Source organism: Mastigoproctus giganteus, chromosome 4 (assembly GCF_048544385.1).
Source record: "Mastigoproctus giganteus isolate SK-2022 chromosome 4, ASM4854438v1, whole genome shotgun sequence".
NCBI classification, from domain to species: domain Eukaryota; kingdom Metazoa; phylum Arthropoda; class Arachnida; order Uropygi; family Thelyphonidae; genus Mastigoproctus; species Mastigoproctus giganteus.
Genome location: NC_143578.1, coordinates 236,792,792 through 236,813,784, shown reverse-complemented (window position 1 = coordinate 236,813,784; position 20,993 = coordinate 236,792,792). Strand labels below are relative to the sequence as shown.

Genomic DNA, 20,993 nt, shown 5'->3' with positions numbered 1-20,993 from the left:
TGCTGTTTACAGAGATATACTGTTTAGAAAAAAAAAAAGAAGCTATATGCAAGCATGGATTTTTAGTGGCATGGCGACCTGGCACCAGGATTTGATATGCACCGATTATGAATAACGAATAAAAAAATTTTTCCATTCTTTTAAAAGGAGAACAAATTGCATAATAGAAGAAAGAGGAGGAGGAAATTGAAGCTAAAAATTAATGAAGCACCTAGGGCTGATTAAAATCTATCCAATTATATTAAAAGAAGCAGCAAGGGATATAAGCAAACCAATGGCCATAACTATGAGAGCATCCTTGGATTCAGGGGAGGTTCCTATAGATTGGAGGTGTGCAAATGTCTCAAAATCTATGCTCCCCCCCCCCAAAAGGTGAAGCAAGTAATTGCAGATCTATAAGCTTGACTGCTTTCCTGGGAAAATAATTGAGTCAGTTGTTAGAGAAGTATTGCAGAATCATATTGACAGAAATACATTCAGAGCATGGATTTGTTAAGGAGATGTCTTTTCTGCCCAATCTGATTAGCAACACAAGCTATGACATGACATAGTAATAAAGGAGCTGGATGCAAAAATTAATTTTAACAACATATACTCAGACTACAGTAAAGCTTTTGACAATGTTCCACATGAAAAACTGATGCTGTACAAATTGAAGTAGGGTGGCATTGGGAACAAGTTACTGCTATGCTAAAGGGATGATTTGGTGGCAGTTATTTAAGAATGTGCCCTGTTCTTGGACTAATGTTCTTAGTGGAATCCCTCAGGATTCAGCCCCTTTACTGTTATTAATGATATTTACAAAAAACATATGAAACTTATTGTCCAAGTGTGCAAATAATACAAAGGTTGGCTAGGTGTGAAAATGGGTGTGAAAGTGGCTGGGTGTGGGCGTCATAGGAATTAAGGAATACTGCTGACAATACCTAGAAAAACTGGACAGTGGGCTGAGAAGTGGCAAATGAAATGTTTATAAATGCAAGGTGTTGCATACAAGCGGTGTAGAATGAAAGAGATCAAGCGAGTAACTGGACAGATTGACATGAAGTTATCTGATAAGTGTGGGAAAGCTAGGAAAGCTCATGGTGTTCTGTCATTGATATACAGAAATTCTGCCAGCAGGAACAAGAAAGTGATTATCCCATTGTATAAGATAATGGTTAGGCTGCATCTTGGGTATTGCATACAGGTCTGGAAGTCTTATTTTAAGAAGGATATGGAAAAGGTGCAGAGAAGAATTAGACAAATTATTAGAGGAATGAAAGGAAGGGGTAGGGTACGTTTTTTTTTAAAGGCTGATCTGTATAAGTGCTTCCTTCCTTGCGCTGTTTGCCACTACTAATACTTTATTTCTTTCTCTTCTGATCACTCTGCTGAGTATGTGCATGTCCAGTCTTTATCAAACATGCTCAGTAGACTGATGGAAAGTGACAATGAGGAAAATCCTGGCTCCCGGTACTTTGCTTTATCCTGAAAACAACATCGGATTGAGGCAGGTACATTACCAGGTCCCATATGGACTGGCCTGGTTCAGTGGATGCTGTCAGTTTTTTCTGAAGTCTGTTAAAATCGAGTCCTTTAAAGTGAGGGTTTACCTTACACATTTCTAAGAGTACAATTTTTACTTTCACTGTGATATTTTAAAGTGACAACTTTTTTTTCACCCAGATGCATTCTACAATCTTGAGAGAGAGAATGGAATCACCAAGAAAAAGAAGAATGATGATATCCAGCTCAGGACCCTGGGTGCCAAGCCCATACTCACCAGATGTGAGCCCCTGGGATTATTAGGTGGAAATCACAGTGTATTCTATGAAATGAAATCCATTTGTTATATTTGCCTTTTTTAAATTCCTTAAAATTATTAATAATAATAATTAATATGAATAAAAACAATTATTTATAATTTTGATAATCAAGAACGTTATATGGCTGCTGCTGTTCTTGGCATGGGCTTAGTGACTTTGTGGGAGACCCTATGAACAACTTTCAGTGTTGTACTGCCCTTTTTTTTTTTTTGGAAACTTTCTCTTTGATAAATCCTCAAAGAGTGTTGTTACATTGGAGATTTGGGCTACACAATGGCTAAGAAATGACAGTTGGTCATCTGATTTACAATTCCTGAGAAAACTAGTGGAAAGAGTCACCAAATATATAAGGAGAATTAGAAAAACTAACCCACATCAATTTTGTGGATGGAAAGTTTAAAAACAAAATTTAATGACATAAATAACAACTACTTATGTTATAGCCTTCTTTACTGGACTCCCTGTGGCTTAGATTAAAAAACAATTAAAGCTTATACTGCCCAACTTCTTTCTACACAGGTTTAGTAAATTATGGGCCTGCCCCCTCATGCAATAAAACAAAACACAATTTTAAATTTTTCTTTCAGACACAGAACTAGGATGTACACTAGTGCATAAAGAAATTAAGTAATTTAAGGCATTTTGGTTCTTTTTAATCTGAGCCCACAAGAAGGGCATATTTCAACTCAAAATTACATATCCTTATTTTTTATTATCGCTCCCTAAATTTCAAATTCATGCAGTTCTGTAAGCTGATCAGAGCAGCTGTCTTTTTAGATCATTAAATTTTTATTTTTAGGGTTTTCATCAATGCAGTGAAGTGCCTTTTATTAGATGCATTCAAAAATGTGTAAAGGAGCTATTGTTTTTGGTACCTCTGTCCATCCATCTACAGGTTAGAGTCCTGCACAGGTCTACTATATTAGATCCACACCCCACCTGCAGTAACTGGAACTTCAACCCAAAAAAAAAAAAAAAAAAAAAGAAAAAAAAAAAAAACAGTTAAGAAAATTTGTAATAAAATTTCTATATATTAGTAATAATACAATTTAGCTTCTTTAAATTAAAATAAATCAATCCATAATATTAACATTTTATTGTATTATATATAATGCATAAAAATAACAAAAATATATAAATAAAAAAATGAAACATATTCATAGTATAATTAATTTTATAAATTTTTGGTAAGTTCCTGTACAGAAAGAGGACACCAATAGTTTCAACTGTATCCTTCTTCCTTGGATTAGAAATCTTGCTGCAGAAAATTCTTTCAAGTTGGTGTCTGGCAATGTCAGCAGGAATAGCAAGAATTAAATTCCTCCCATTCTGAGAGTGGATAAAGAATGAAACTGTATATCTTAAAATGTTATCTGTCATATTGACCCAAATGACACAGCATAATTTATGCAGCTCACATAATAAATCAAAACTCAATCACCATTCACAATGGGGGATGCTTCTCTCCTCAAATTTCCTAATCATACCTTAATACTCAATATATAAAGATATCAGCAGTGGTATAAAGTTGTGCATAATTCAAATCACACACACAAAAAAAAAAAAAAAAACAATCCACATCTGACAATTCAGTAAATAAGTTACTTAGGAAAAAAATTAATAAAAATATTTACTTTATAAGTTAATTTTTGATATTATTGTATTAAATTATTTACATTCAAAAACTGGAAAAACATTCAAATATTATATTCAATTATTTAAATTATTTACATTCAAACACCTGCAAAATTTCTGAAGACTCAATCTGATGCAGGACTCTATTACAGGTAATAACCCATTATGTAGAGTTTCAAGAAATTTTAAATTTTTATTATAAAAATATAATAAACATTTAAAATTCTACTCCAGCTTAATGCATTATTGCATACAGCCATGAGAGATTATGGGGGAAAAAAAGTATCATTTTGATATGCTAATAAAATTACGAAAAAGTATTTCACCATTTTAGAGGGGAGGACTCTAGGCATGTGCTTTGTGCACCTATGCGTAAATGTACCCCTGCCCTAATACAAGATTTTGCACTGATGAAAGTTAGGAAGGTAATTTTAATGAAAAGTAAGCATTCTTATGTGAATGTATTATTATTTTATTTAAAACATACATCTCTTGAGCACTTCCTGATAGCAAAATCTCTTGAGCACTTCCTGATAGCAAAATCTCTTGAGCACTTCCTGAAGACAGTGTATGAGTATTGAATTGAAGCTCCTAGAGTCGATTGCACACGTTTCTCAGCTCGTTTTTTGTTAATGACTGAAAAGAGTGGAGCATTATTATTATTTTTTTTTTTTTTAATTTTTGCCTTCTTTCGTAGGCCCTACGCACTGTGCCTATGGTGCCTAATAGAAAATCCGGCCCTGTGCCTCGCTGGTCCTTGCGCCGGTTCTGCAAATATATCAGACTCTACTTTTCACAAAACTTTGGTGGTGGCTAGATTTCGTTTCTACAGTCAATAAGGAATGAATAGTGTCCTCAACTTTATTCTGAGCAATACCCAGTACTTATTTCTCAACACTGGAGTTCAATCCTGACTCATCGAAAGCAGAAACTGCTTGTTTAGCGGAATGAAAATTTATTTCTTTTAACGATCTACTGTGCTTGCAATTTTTACACGCTAAACATTGATCTCACATATATGGAAATATCATATCATACTAATTTATATTGCACGTCTGGTTCGGAATAGGAACAACTAGTTGTTTTGACATTAATCAATAATTTCGGATAGATCAGAGTATACCAAGTGAGTATGACATTATTTTAACGATTCTAGACCCTTTTAATATCTCCCCACGATATTTATATGCTCAAATATTTAAACTAATACTCACATATTACACTGACCGATAAAAATATCGATAACCGAACTCCTAAGCGTCTCTAGAGCAGACGATAAAAAGAATAATGTGACATCAGCGCTCTCTATTAACCTTTTTTTTTTGTTGTTGTTGTAAACGAGCGCTAGATGTCACTTCAGTTAGTTAAGGAGTAGGGCTGTTACCGGAAAGTAGAATCGAACAGAGTTCACGAAAAGCCCGGAAATAAGTACAGTATTGTGTAGCTAAGTCGGGCTGGATCTGTTGTCTCGTTGTATCAAGTCTAATTCTGCATTAGACAGAATGGGTGTTGAGATAGAAACAATAAATCCTGGTGATGGTACGTGTGTATATGCTTATTTGCAGTAATGTGTTGTAGTCCTCGGTGAATGTCTAGAATTTTCGGATTTTTTTTTTTTTTTGTAATAATTTAAACTTAAACTGATACCCAAATTATCGTATAGATTTATTCTGAGAGCCGTTTTTTTTTTGTAATGTTAGATAACTACTATAAATTAAACATTTGTGGTATTCCTTTTGATGTATTATAAAATTGGAGCTTATAATCTTTTTTTTGCAGTTTTGATCCTGACTATCCCTATTTTTTTTTTTTTTTTTTTTTTTTTTATAGGGCAGACGTTTCCTAAAGTTGGCCAGACTGTGGTAGTACATTACACAGGTAATTTGAGTATAGTGATGATTTTAACGATTTTTTCGCTAAATTAAATAAGTAAACATCCGTGACACTCCCCCCAACAATTTTGGATAATTGATGTGCTGTTATGTGATCCCTACAAAAGCAGTAGTAGCGATTTCGGTGATAGAGGGAATTCGTCTTCTAATAATTAAAAATTAATCTTGTATGTGTATTAGAATAGAGTCTATGTTATATATAATAATAATAATAATAATAATAATAATAATTGGTGAACATTTGTAGATTAGCAAATAATGACTTGTCTTGGGATTGAATCTCATTAAGGGAGGAACTTTTTATAAGTTCTCCTCCCCATCCCAATGTCAAGAACTTCTGCCTTAGGCAGAAGTTATGTCACTTTTCCACTAGAAAACTAATATTTACCAGTGTTGCTTTTATGAAAGTAACTGGAAAATGTCTTGAATCAGTTAATGGGATTGGAGAGAAGAATGCTGAGTGACACCATATGAAATACTTTTTGTAAATAAAGTTTTATTAATTAAACAGTGGTATTCTTAATCTGGCTCTGTTATAGTGGAAGCTAAGGCAACTGCAGCCAAGTGTGCAAACTCTGAAGGATGGAATCATGAATGTTATTGTATTTCATGTAGTAAGGTAGCATTTACTTATTTGTATCCATGTTGTTTACGCAGCTCTCTGCCAGTCACAATGTGCTTGTGATACTTTCCCTGTTTTCTCCACCTTCCCCACCAATTTCCTTTTAATTTGAGCAAAGGATCGTATTCTCCCACTACTTTTTTCCAACAATTTTCTCTGAATGATGTACAATATTTTTTCGTTTTGAATTACTACTGATTATGAATGAAATAGATGTCACTCATCTTCTCTTAATTTTTTTATAATTGTAAGAGATACTTATAAATTAATGTTTTTCAGTGAGTTAGTGGCAGGGTTCACTCTAAGCTGCACAACCATGCAGTGATTTTGGAAGTTTCATGCACTACATGCCGGAATGCATGGAGTTTCTAATTATTTTTTAATTCCGAGCACTGGCACATCCGGGTCCCAGTCTACCAGGGTTGGAAGAACTACAGCACAAAATTATTTTTTGGGGGGAAGTGTACCTTCTGTTGTTTTCATCTGTTCAGTCACAGTTGACTTTTGGAGACTTTATGGGCGAGCTGCCTCCATGCTGTCCAGTCTTCAACAGCTTCTTTCAAGTCCTTCATGCTCATGCCAGTGTTGCCCTTGATGGTGTCGAGCCAGCATGTTCTTTGTTGAATCGCCTGATGCTGGCCACTCAACACTCAACACATTCCAACACTACACACAAGCGGCTGGTGATGGCGCTTACTTTACCACAAGATGACAAAGTGGCAAATGGGGGGGGGGTTCATTTATAAAGTTTTCCAGTGAAAAATACTGGAGAATTTCACCATGTCTTTCTCCAGTAGTGGCATGTTATATGGCTGTATAGGCCTTTACTAATTAAAACCCAAGTCTTTAAAATTATATATCTTTTCCAGTAAGGTGATATTTTGTCCCAAAATTAGATATAACTAATCAATGTGACAAATCTCTCCTAACCTCCACTAATAAAGATCATATTGTCTTACTGTCATTAAAGAATGTATAGGGAAGCATATAAAGATTATTTTCCAGATATTCACCCTGTAGTTTATAAAAGTTGAAAACTGCCAAGAATGGTTTCATAAAGCTAATTTTATATTTGTAAGATCTATTTAATCTAATAGTTATAATTATTATAAAATTGTTTATTTTCTGTTTCACATATGAAAATCGCATGTAATAATAATCTGTACATTTGAAATTTATGGATTATTATTACATAATTTTTCTCATAATAATAATCTTAACTAAGAAAGGGTTAGTTAAGTATCTTAATTCTGTTTGTAAGTTATTCTTGTAATGACAGTATATTATTGAATTGTAGATTTGTGTAAATAAAACAAGTTTTTTGACACACTATGGGTGATGAGAATTAAAATGTAAAAACTGCACTGTGTGCATGTGTGTTCTTTCTATACATACAAGTATTTAATTGATTATTATCTTTAGATTCAAGAAATTTATGCCAATATTCAAGCTCCAGTGTATATTTTAACCTTGGATGAATGTTGTCTAAGGCTTTTTTAAAAAGAAAATATCCACATAGTCTCATTCAATATATCGTGTACAATGCAAGAAATAGATTAGAAAATCACCCAACAATCTAATAGTCTGCGTCGTATATAAAAATAATCCTTCCATATCATAGACAACTCAAAAATATATTTAATAGCACTGATCTCACTTTAGTATATTCTCATTGTATAACAAAATTAATACATTTTTAATAACTACAAAGACACTTATGAATATTTCAAATAACTATAACATAGTATATTTAATTCACTGCCAACAAGCATGCAATGCATGTTGCATTGGAAACACTACAGTTAAATATGGCAACTCAAACATATCCAATACCATAGCTTATCACCAAGCCAGTGTACACATAATACTGTATGACGGAACTCAGCCAGCATATCCACTCCACTACTCACAAACCATAAATTGATTCAGCAATAACACTAGTAAACTGACCACCTTTGAAACACTTGCAGTAGAATGATTTAAACAACACATGCAGTTTGCAATTCTCAAGCACAACTTTTTTTGCCAATATGGGACCTGAAAAACAATTTCCACACATGATCGAGTTACATCATGGGAACTAAAACACGCTTATATAGGAAACTTCCTAATGAACCAGCTGATATGATGATATGAAAGGCTCTTCAGGTTCAGGCTCTTGGTTCACAGTGTTTTTGGACAGTGAGTCCGTATATGATGAGCATTGAGCAAAGTGCACCTTCTCCATGCAATTTAATTCTAACCACTTTAATATCTGCATCTTCTTTTAATTTCATTCATTAATTTATAAGCAGTTTCGGAGGCAAGTTCCAATAATTTAGGTTCCCGTTCTTTTAATATCATTCAATCTTGGAACTAAAGGTCACCCTTAATATTAATAGAGTCTGAAAATAATAAAGTTATAAAAAGGAATAATAACATGAAAATGACTATAACCAAATATTCAACTCAATAACTGAATTTCTGTTCAATTATTTTTGCGTAGTCCTCGAGGATAGATTCTTGGGCCACTGTTGTTTCTGATTTTATGAGTGACATCGACGAAGGGATAAAGGGCACAAGGTCTGATATTGAAAAGGCATTCGATACTACCTGGAGATATGGTATCTTTCGTGAATTGCACAAATTAGGACTTCGAGGCCATCTACCGAAGTTCCTTCAGAATTTCATGACTAAAAGAACTTTTCAAGTCCGCTACCGGGCGCCTCTGTAGCCAGGTGGGAAGGAGCAGCAGTGCGTAGCACACGCTTCTTGATTAGACCGGGGTTCGAGCCCGTCACCACCAAATACGGAGGATGCGGAAAGGTCAAGTAATGACCACCGCATATTCCCGGAGCAATATGGCCTTAGTTGCTAATGCTCCTAAAAACCAAATAACAAACAACAAGTCTGCTACAATCATATTCTGGCTCTAATATACAATCAAGAACAGTGTCCCCCAAGGCTCAGTCTTCAGTGTAACCCTTTCCGCTATCAAAATAAACCCTATAACAGAAGTTATTCCAGCAACAGTTGAAACCTACCTATATGCCGACAATATCGTGTCACTCACGATATTGTCGGCAGCTTCAATGTGCTATTAACCAAATAGAGTCCTGGTCCATCTATAATGGATATTGAATCTCAGTACAAAAGACAGTGGCAATACACTTCTGCAGAAAATGAAAGATTCATCCTGATCCAGAACTAACAATAAGCAATCAACAAATTCCACTCAGAGTATCTGACTATTAGGACTAATCATGGATCACAAATTAAATTTCCTAGAACACATAAAATATCTACGTACAATGTGCTTAAAGAAATTAAACATTCTATGAGCTATACCAGCCATGACATGGGGAGCTGATCGTTTTGCACGTTTATTGTGCAATGATAAGATCTAAATTAGATTATGATTCTCCCATTTACTCCTCAGTTAGGAAAAGTGTGTTGAATTGGTTAGATCCAATTCATCACAGTGCATTACGTGTTGTTTCAGGAGCCTTCCGTACCTCACCTGTGTATAGTCTATACACAGAGATCCATGAACTCCCACTCAGTCTTCATAGATAAGTTCTTCTTATGAACTATGCTGCGAAAGTTCAAAGCCTTCCTGAACATCCAACATGACAGTATCTGTATAAACCGAAATGGGAAACCTTATATGCGATCAAACCTAACACATGCAAACCTGCTGGCATCCGACTAAAAGAAATACTCTCACAATTGAATTTAAGTATGGATAAAATCTACCAAGATACCCCAATCCCTCCCACCATGGGAAATCAGTTCAGTTGACTGTGACATGGTCCTTATAAAATGGAAACAGAACAATATCCCAAATCAACATATAAAACAGCTACGTTCCTTTTATGTAACACAATTCTCTCACTATTCTCATCTGTACACTGATGGATCCAAGACGGATGCACATGTTGGTGCAGCAGTCCTACTGCCAAACAGCATAATTTCACAGTGTCTTCCAATAGAGTGCAGTATCTTTAGTGCTGAATTGTTTTCAATAAGTCTCACCCTAGATCACTTTGCCAAAACTTCCCTCGTAAAAAGTATCATTTTCACAGACTCGTTAAGTGCAATATATGCTTTACAGACAGAAGATCATCCATCTCATCTGTATGTAAGAAAAATTCTTTCCTCCATATCACACCTTAGGGAAAAAAAAAACAGAGTCAGATTCACTTGGATTCCTGGACATTCTGGAATACTCGTCAATGAATGTGCAGATGATGTTACAAAACATCCGTCAAACGAAAACCCTCATTTGTATAAAATTCTGCTCAATGACTTTAAAAACATCAATCGAAAAGTCTCTGAAAATATATGGATGCAGACCTGAAAATCTCAAACAAACAATAAATTATACCAAATCAAACAGCAGCAGAAATCCTGAAAATCAAGTTTTCAGTCAGACACGAAGAGGTTATCCTTGCCTGGCTTTGCATCGCCACACACATTTAACACACTCTTACCTTCTAACGAAAGACAATCCTCCACAATCCCCCTCAGTGTCTGACCACACTAACAGTGAAGCACATCATCATAGAATGTCCACGATACCAAATTGCTGAATCGCATTTGAAAGCCAATCAGCTTTCAAATCGCATTCAAATGGGCCATTAAGCCTTGAGCTCATTATGGGAGAAAAATCAAACGTCAGCGAACTCTTTTCATACCTCAGTTTAATAAACTTAACCAATCATATCTAATATGTCAAATCAGTAACAGTATAACGGGAAATAACAAAACTTGAACAGGCGCAATATAGCCGAAGCTGCTCTTGCGCCATTAAACCCCAAACAACAACAAGGGCACAAGGTCAAAATTTACAGACAACACAAAGATTGGGAGAGTCGTTAGTGATCACTGCCAAGCAGTGCTCCTTCAGAATAACTTGAACAGGCTTCAAGAATGGTCAGAAAAGTGGCAGCTGTTTTTAATGCAGCAAAATTCAAGGCCTCACACTTTGGAAGCAGCAACTCCAAAATAAATTATACACTTGGTGGGGTTGAATTGAAAACAGTAGACAAAGAAAGGGATCTGGGAGTTATATGGGCAGATATGAAGTTTTCTGAGCAGTGTAAACAGGTGGCCAGGTAAGCCATAGCGGTGGCCTATCAATGGTTTTTCGAACATTATCCTGTAAAGATAGGGAGATCATAATCCCACTGTATAAGACAATTGTAAGACTGCATTTGGAATACTGTGTTCAAGTATGGAGAACTCATCTGATAAAAGACTGCTTCTTGAAAGAGCCCATAGACTTGACAACTCTTGTGGCGAGATCAGAGAAAGGGCAACTGTATGAAGAAAGACTCCAATTATGTGAGCTACAGAGTTTGGCAACCAGGTACCTTAGAGGGAACCTGATTGAGATTTATAAGGCTCTGAGAGGGGTTAGTAAAATGAATGAAGGCAGAATTTTCACTGTTATAAAGAATTCCAGAATTAGGGGCCATAGAGTAGAAAATTTTCTTTTAGCCAGTGAGTTGGTGATTACTAGAACAAATTGTCTCCACAGGTAGTTGTTGAGGCTGTCAGTTTGAAGAAATTCAAAGGTCAACTGGATAGTTACCTATATGAGGAAAGCACATAATTTTTATTTTCTTATTTTATTTTTTTGGCTGGTGCAACAAACTCCTGTGGCTCCTTTGCACTATATGGCTAATACTAATCCTAACACTCATACAATTCCTATGTGGAAATAATTTTTCCATACAGAATTCCTATCCTATATGGAAATAAAGATTATTTCCATATAGGATTAAAGTCAAAATACATATATATATATATATATATATATATATATAATTATATAATATCGGTGTAAATACACCATAGTTAACCCATAGATTTGAGCTCGATTGTAGCGTAGAAGGCATCGTTTTAATTGTATCTCATAATGTGGTTGCCTTCACAACAAGATAGCTACTATTGAATTACTTCAAATAAATAACGCTTCTCTAGTAGAGAAGACTACTGTTATTTATTTTCAGTGGTACCACCACCCAGACGATCGTTTCGAAGCTGTTTGGCTTCGTCATCAGTGGGCGGGCATAATGTGGATATAACTTCGCAACTGAGATGGCTTGTTGTATTACCTGGGTACCTGCTCGCTCACTGATGATGAAGCCAAACTGCTTCGAAACGATCGTCTGGGTGGTGGTACCGCTGAAAATAAATAACAGTAGTCTTCTCTACTAGAGAAGCGTTATTTATTTGAAGTAATTCAATAGTAGTTATCTTCTTGTGAAGGCAACCACATTATGAGATACAATTAAAACGATGCCTTCTACGCTACAATCGTAGCTCAAATCTATGGGTTAACTATGGTGTATTTACACCGATATTATATAGTTAATTATCAAAACCCATAAGGATTATGCCTAGTGCATTTAATTTTCCAAATATATAATATCATTGTTGCATTGTGTTATTTTATGACTGCCTTTCCATGTTATCTAACCCATTGGTTGATTGCACTACACGCTGTTCTCTCTCTCCATGCTAAAAGCATAACCTCCTATCTTTTATTTATTTGTAGTCGTTGGGTGCCTTCTACTCTACATAGTAGTAACCCATGTCTATATTCCTCTTATTACAACTCCCGTACCTATTACTTCTATTCTATGTGACACAGGCTTTGTCAAGATGTTGCTTTCGCTATCTTGGAATGCTTTTAACATGTTTTAATTTTCAATTGGCTTTAATGTCTATGTCCACCCACCTGATATTTTGTCACTTCAACCATGGTTAATTACATGGAATTTCTGTCTCGTAAATTAGTACACTTATGTGCACCCTTCAATTCATTATTCTGCTATTAATCCATATTAAAGGCATCTATTATACTGCCATTCCTAGGTTTATGTCACAATTCTTTTTTTACCTTATTTCATTGTATTATTATCAACATTATTATCGTCTTTATTTTGCCTAATTTCATTGCATTATTTTGGATTGACTTTACTATTTCTATATGAATTGTCTGCATTCTAGTAACATACTGGATGGGCAGAGTAGGTTAAACCTGACCCCGGGGGTTTATGCTTTGTATAGCCCTTTGAAACACAATGTAAGCACAGTACATTCACAAATAACACACGCCACACAGAGCAAAACAGCATATAATGCTTCCAGCTTGAACATGTTGAAGTCCTCACCCACCCAAACCAATCATAAATATAATAAATGTACCAATAAGCAATGCCTTACATGTCCAGAAACATGCACCCTCAGCATGTTTCTGAGAATGCCACAGACCCTATGTTCTGCAAAAATAGCAATATAATATATCTCATTACATGCCCCACCTGCAATATGAAATATGTTGGACAAACCAGCAACAAATTACACCTCAGACTTAACCTCCACAGGTCTGACATCAACAACTACTGCAACCATAATAAGTGTAATAAAAACTTAGAACAGGAAATTGAGTATAAGTACTTCCAAGTCCATCCCTTTACAAATATCCATATCTCTATACTAGCACATATATCTGACCCCTGCTCAAGAATTAGATTAGAAGAGTTATACATGCTAAAACTAAAAACCCTTTACCCACCCGTATGGACTAAACAAAGTTCACCACTACGTCACATCCAGCAATACATCTGATATATGCATCTATAACAAATTCCAAATGATTAAAGGTTTAAATAAACCCAAACCTCACAAAAAATTTAAAGCCAAGATTAATAAGTCCAAACAATCCTATAAACTAGGAAACTTTTCATAGTATGTCTGAATGGGATAATGGTTATACGGAAGTACAAAAAATCCATAACCTGCTTTTCAGCACTAAACTTAGTGTTCTGAAAGCTCTCTACAGATTCATTCATAATACAGATATTAAATCTATGCACTTACTCCACCTAATCACAGATATCTGTAAATTTAGACTAAAAACTATCAATATTGATAGTAATAAAGAGCATACCATCTTAATATTAAGGTACATTACCAACCTGTACAAAATTAACATCAGTAGGTGCATCGATAAGCACTGTGATCTCTTCTCTACCAACTGCCACAGCCTACAAATAATATCAAGATTCAGCTACTCAAAGCCTTTTGGACTGATAGCATGTAATTACACAGCCTTGGCCACCAATCTAAATAAATTTATACCAGATTCCAATAGTTGTATATGCAACCAACCACATTTTAAACCTTATGTCAATACTCATTTTGTACACATCACTGGTAATCTAGACATAATACCAAATGAAGAATTAAAAAACATCATGGTGCATGGCTTCACATTCAGGCTGTACCATCATATCAACCAAATTAAGGTCAAAAAACAACTGTCACAATTTACTCAACTTTTGCTTTATGTTATCGTACAAATATAATACACCCATAGAAGCCTTCCAAATATGGATAAACTCAGTCCTCATTGACCTACTCAATAATTATCAAACACTAGCTGTACATGGTGCCACACTTGCCACAGGTAAAAAATACAGTTTCTCCACTATCAAAAAGCACCTAGCTGAACTGCATAAGCACTTTATAATAACTACCGTAGATAAAGCCCCTAACAGTTTTGCATTTATCTGCAAACATTTTTATTATCATATGTTAAATACAGAACTAAACTCGAGTAACACATACAAACCTATAACCAACAACAATAGTATCATCACCAAAAAGCTTTCAGTATTGCCTTCAGTAAGAAATTAACTTTAACAATTATAACCTACCATACATCTATTTTATACCCAAATTCCACAAAAATCCTATAGGATTTAGATTCATCACCTCGTGTAACCATAGCTATGCACACAAACCAGGCAAGACTTTTGAACTACTTCTGAAACCCATCCTAAACGCTTTATCAAATAGAATTATTTATGACAACCAGCCCGTAATAGAAGCATTAAAAGCCAATAAAATCACCAGTATATCAACATATGATTTTTACAGCCTCTTCACCAGCATAGACCTGCCAAACTTAAAAAGTCCTTGACAAACTGTACAATAACTACAGTCACCTGATAAACTGCAAACCAACATTTTGGAACAGCTTAATCAACCTCTGCATTGCAAACAACTATATTACTGATGGAAGAACCATCTACCTACAGACCATAGTTACACCATTGGGTAGTCCAGCCAGCTGTGTCCTGGATAACCTTTATTTATACTATGCTGAAACTGCATTACCAACTGAACTATCAATGTTCAGATACATTGACTACTTACTGGTAATAAACTGTACCAATTTCATACAACATCTTGCCAACATTTACCCTCCAGAACTGACTCTGGAAAAAACCAGAGACAACAACCATATAGCAAATTACCTAGATCTGAATATTAATATTAATGGCCCACAAATATCCATCAACATCTGTAATAAAAGAGACTCCTTCAATTTCAATGTTGTCAACTATATGCACTGGCACTCTAATATCTCGAAAAAAGTACATGCAAATGTTATTCTTTCACAATGCTTCAAAATAGCTAACATGTGTAACAGTAACTGACTGATAAAGCATAATATAATAACCCTATATAACAAGCTATTGGACAATCAGTTTCCGACAGCCTACCTTCACTACCACTTCTACAAAACATTCCAAATCTTAAAATATAAGAATATAATTAACCAACCGATAGATATGACAAATATATTAGCATAATGACATCCTCTACATCCAGGCTGTATAAATAATGTATAGGCAATATTCCTTAACCTTTTTGGTGCCTCACCATCTGGAAAACTTGTGCTCATCAATTGGTTATCATAGGAGTATTTTTTACGATTTTTCGCTATTTTTATTGGCATATGTAATTATATTTTCATCATGAATGGTAATAAAACCTAAACGATAATATAATGGTCTACCTCCACCATTATTAACATTATTGACTTAAACACATGAGACACAATCCCAGAAATTACGTTCAGGGTCCTACTACAGGAACAGGCTGGTGACCCCGGACTACCCGACTCTACTAATTCCTCTCATCCTTGCAATCCTGTTCTGAATCCCTATCTTTTATTTCTTGTGTGCGATTAGGTTTCGAAAGCAATATCAAGATGCTATTTTACTGCTATATATACTGACTTTGCCTCATACAAAATTCAGCGTCTTTTTCACACTATTTTGTGCATTATGCCTTCTCCCCTATCCTGGGACACGTAGCCTCATTGTGTTTAATCGTCTGTCAACACCGTATATCTTACTGCATTCCAACGTCCAAGGTCACTTCTACATACCATATAGTCATTGAAACAAGCACGTATACCAAACGACCGACCGTCCCCACTTTCCAGCTTCCGAAATCAGTATGTACGATTCATGATCGTCTGCTCCATCTCGCGATTTCAACTTTCAATGATCTTTAGTAATTTTTTACTACCTGTATGTTGCTTATTATCTATAAATTCTTTGCCGCTGTCAGGTCAGCCATGTTATATACGTTAGCATTACAATTAACCTAGTTTCCAAACATTAACAATAAACTAAAAACCTGGTATCTGTTTATCATGTGCCGTATATTTCATGTTAGAAACAGAGCCCTTACTTTTTGCTGCAGTTTGACTGATTTTGATGGCTGGCCCTCGTTAACGACGCTGAAATCATCTGAAGTACAGCACTAAGTACTTATAATATAATATTATATTTTTGGCTTTCTGTGTCGCAGGTTCGAATTGTGTTATTTTATGACTGCCTTTCCATGGTATCTAACCCGTTGGTTGATTACGCTACCTGCTGTTCTCTCTCCACACTAAAAACATAACCTCCTATCTTTTATTTATTTATAGTCGTTGGGTGCCTTCTACTCTATATAGTAGTAACCCAGGTCTATATTTGAAATAATTGAAAATTGTTTGAAATAATTGAAAACTGAATCTTACATAAAAAAGGGGGTAAAGCATACATCAGAGGCAGCAAAAAGCATTTTCCTTGACATGACGCTTGAGATATAAACTTAAGTGAGAATAATGATTAAAAGATAAATAAAAATGCCAGCAGCATGGCAAGACAGAAGAGCGAAAATTGTGAAATTATGCATAATGATCAAACCAACGGGGAGGGAAGAGAATAAAATTATTGCAGCAGAAACTCTCGAAGATAATTTAGAAAGTCTAAATACAAAAATAATAAAATATAATCAATTAAATTTTGAATAGTCAAATAAATTAAATTTAACGGTGCCCCCTCTGACAGGCACCAGGTCCAAATTTATGTGAAATATCACCAGCAGAGATGTGAACAACTACAATAAAACAAAACAGAAATAGACTGACCATTATGCCCCATCTCAACAGATGGGGCATAATGGTCAGGGAATTGCTGCATTTCGATCGCTAGACAAATCGCCGCAAAGGCAAATCGATCGAAAGATCAGTCCACCATCCGATCCCCAGATCGAACCGCCAATGCAGAGGACTTGAATAGTGGTGGTTTTTTTTATTTTTTAATCATTATTCTCACTTAAGTTTTTATATATATATATATATATATATATACACACATATACATACACAATTATTTACAGTATAATAATACTCTTAAAAATGAACTAAAATATGTGTTAGGTTGGATTTATTTCACATTACTGAGATTAGTAGACCTCCTCACTCACCTCATCAGAGATCTCAAAGCAAAAAAAAAAAAAAAAAAAACCAGAACTTAATAGCAGCTCTGATCTTCAACTCATCCAAATCCTGATTGTGCTTAGTTAGCATTATACAAAGAGATGAGGCGATACAGTGCCAGATTTAGCATCAGTTTCATTGAATGGATGAAATTTTTTTGCATTCAAAAAGTATTTCTGCCTCAGCTGAATGTGTCAGTCATAATGAATCTTCTCATAAACATAAAAGATTAAAAAAACTGTTTTTAAACATGACTGGCTGAATGATGCTTGATATTTTGACTGGTGTGCAGTAGATAACAATCCAAGTTATGCAAGATGTTTTTTTTTTTTTTTTTTTGTTTTATAAAAACCCCAAACACGAGAGGTATTAGAACCTATAGTACTTAGTACCATGTTCGGGTTGGAGGTTGAGAAGAGGAAAGAAGATATTTGTTGACATTAGACTTGAACTTCTGTAGACTGTAATTTTCAGGAAATGCTATGAAGGAAGGTTGTTCCAGAAAATGGTAGTTGAATAAATACATGAGGAAGACTGAAAAGTTCTTTCTGTGAGTTGGAAGTTTGACAGTAAATGGATGTTGGCTGGTGGCAGCATGTGTTCAGACTGTTTTTAAAGAGAGAGAGCAGGAATTATAGAAGCCAATTCAGAAGAACAATGTCCATGAAAGTATCTGTAGAAAAGGCTTGCAGCATCTATGAGACAGCGAGTGGAGAGACTCTGTTAGAGAGGAGTCATTAATTAACCTAACTGCCCTCTTCTGAATGGAATCTAGAAGCTTGAGAGAAGTTTTGCAGGCACAGCCCCCAGCTGTGGGAACAGTATTCCATGGTAGGGCGGATTTGCGATTTGTACAGAGTGAACAGCTGTTTAGAAGAAAAGTAAAACGAGATTTTAAAGTGGAGTGTTTAATAAAGGATTCCATTCCTACAAGGATAATTTCACTGACACGATTTGAGCAAACGTTGACATCAGAAGTTTTGAAACAGTAATCCGACCAAAGAAAAGAAGAAAATAAATCTCGCAGGTCATTTCATTTTGCATTCTTGTAATGCCAAACAAGATATGGTTGGGAATAACCATGGGATAAAGGCTCCATTGGGGAAGAGACAATCACCAAGTTGTGATCTGAGGTGCCCAAAGGACCACTCACTTCAACTGTGTACTTAGAATGGTTGTTTGTGAGAAAAATATCAAGCATGTTGGCTGTATGGTTAGGATTGTCTGGCATTCTTGTAGGTAAATGAACAATCTGTGCAAGATCATTAGTAATTGCAAAAGCCTCAGCATCTCGACCAGCTGGGTCGGTGTAACTAGAAAACTGAAGCCAGCTGGAGTTGTTAACATTAAAATCACCAAGGAAAATTACCTCACTGTTAGGAAAGTTGGACTGGAGATATTCAAGTTGCAAAGAGAGGAAGCCAAAGAGCTACAAGCGATTAGTGGAGTTGGGAGAACGGTAGAGACAACAGATGAATTTGACACAATGAGGTAGAGAGATTTTAAGCCAGAGAAGATCGAAAAGGGGGAGATTCCAAATTACCAAGTCTCTGACAGGGAATATCGGAACAGACATATGCACAAGTACCACTTCTGAGGCAAAAGGAATCATACAGCGAATAATTTGGGCAACTGAGATGAGCTGTAGTTGAATCAACTGATAACTGAGATTCTGTCAGAAAAAGTACATGGGGTTTGGCAGACTGCAAGTGGAAATGAAAATCGTTTAGACTAGAATTGAGACCACGTATATTTGTGAAATGAACTAGGACGTGTTTGGGAAGTTTAGATCTTTTCGCAGATAAGCTTACTCTATTAGTTTGACAATTCATGGTGTATTCAATAGTAAGAAAAAGTGGGGGGACATGCTGTATGAAGTAATGAAATTTTTGGATATGGCTTACACATGGTAAGATTATACCCAGTTCCTTGACATAACGTGACCTCGACAATGCCCCCCTGCATACACACTACTTGGACTCCCTCCAGTCACTATCTGGTAGAGTAGAGGTAGCAAGGTTACACACTAGCTAATCTAGACGCCTCCTAGAGAGTTACCAATAGGTTCAGTCCGGTGTACTAACTAGCGGTCAAGCTGCGAACACTTTTTTAGAGCTGTACCCTCGAAATGTAAGGAGGATTGGATTTCGCCATGATGTTAATCATAACCTCAAAAGTCATCAGTTGTACTGCATGAGATGAGATAGGGAAGTGTTGATGGGAACTTAGCTCTGGAGACTAAACTAAACATGGATTTCACCATTTCAAGCCTCCAATAAGCAAAGTGATGGTATTGCACCAGTTGATGAGAGTCCTCTGCCAACTAGTATTCCTTGGTAAACAGAGGGGCGGCATGCCTCCATTTGGTGTGGGCGCCACACCTCGACCCCTGCTTACCATTCAGGTTCACACCTGGATGGTCACCCACAGTGTGCTTGTGCATGGAGGTTATACCCAGGATATTTGCATGTCAGTTTTTAGTGTAAAATACAATAGTAAATCACTATGCAGTATGCTTTTGGGTGGGGGAGGAAGAATGGTAGAATAGTAAACTTCTGTTATGAATCAGTAATCTTCATTATCCTGATACTCATTATTTATAATAATTTTTGCAAACCACTACAAGCATAGTTAGTGAGATGTAAAATTATAACTTTCCACCAGAAATAATCTTAGTCACCATTTTTATCAAATTATAAAGGATTTTGTTAGTGTCCACACTGTTTTGAATATTGTCGATAGTCATTTTTTCACTTTTTGCACAAAATGAATAATGTTTAAACCTTATTAAGAGCATTGCCCCATTTTCCTTTAAAATTTTCTAAAGATAGAGAAAACGTGGTCTTGTGTCACTTATATTTCATAGATATAGGTCATGAATGCAAACAATTTAGAAGGAAAAATGGTAAATGCACCACTTTTGTTGGCTTTTACTAGTTTAGACAAGCAGTATTTGACTATGAATGTATTCATGATTAGGAAAATAGATGAGAATGAACTGACATTGCTATTTGGTGTTCGAACTTTTGTATACAACTTCCAAACAACTCCAACTCTATTCCAACCATCTATGCACAAATCATGTGTACTTAAACCGAAAATGTTTCTGAATCTAGTTTGGTATAGCACTCCATAATATCTGGGATATGGTTGAGTATCAGTTACAGCAAGAGTTACACTCATCTCCAGTGCTGCTTACCAAGTTACAAACTTTGCTTATTCAAAAGACATTTCCATAACTGAATTCTATAGTATGAATCAGAGCTGTACTATCAATATGTTCTACGTTGATAATAATATTAGTAAAAATAATAAGAGGAGTTTACCTCAATATAGTGCGTAGAACACTTCCGTATGATACCCTCCAGAAATTAAAATGGAAAAAACGAAAACTTACCGGTACATTAGAGTAAAAT

General features: G+C 35.5%; 2 protein-coding genes across 2 annotated transcripts in view; one reads left to right on the top strand and one right to left on the bottom strand.

Moving 5' to 3' along the window:
• The window catches only part of LOC150087518 (deoxyribonuclease TATDN1-like), a 119,926-nt gene extending 117,174 nt beyond the window's left edge, over positions 1-2,752 (bottom strand). Inside the window, exon 1 of the mRNA XM_090372512.1 lies at positions 2,684-2,752. Within this exon, the coding sequence (XP_090228638.1) occupies positions 2,684-2,693 (10 nt within the window). The 5' untranslated portion in view covers positions 2,694-2,752. The remainder of the gene's footprint in view (positions 1-2,683) is intronic.
• A 2,065-nt stretch (positions 2,753-4,817) lies between these two features.
• Fkbp12 (peptidyl-prolyl cis-trans isomerase Fkbp12) overlaps positions 4,818-20,993 on the top strand; it is a 64,178-nt gene continuing 48,002 nt past the window's right edge. The window contains exons 1-2 of the mRNA XM_090371231.1: positions 4,818-4,982; positions 5,274-5,321. Of these exons, the coding sequence (XP_090227357.1) occupies positions 4,946-4,982; positions 5,274-5,321 (85 nt within the window). The 5' untranslated portion in view covers positions 4,818-4,945. The remainder of the gene's footprint in view (positions 4,983-5,273; positions 5,322-20,993) is intronic.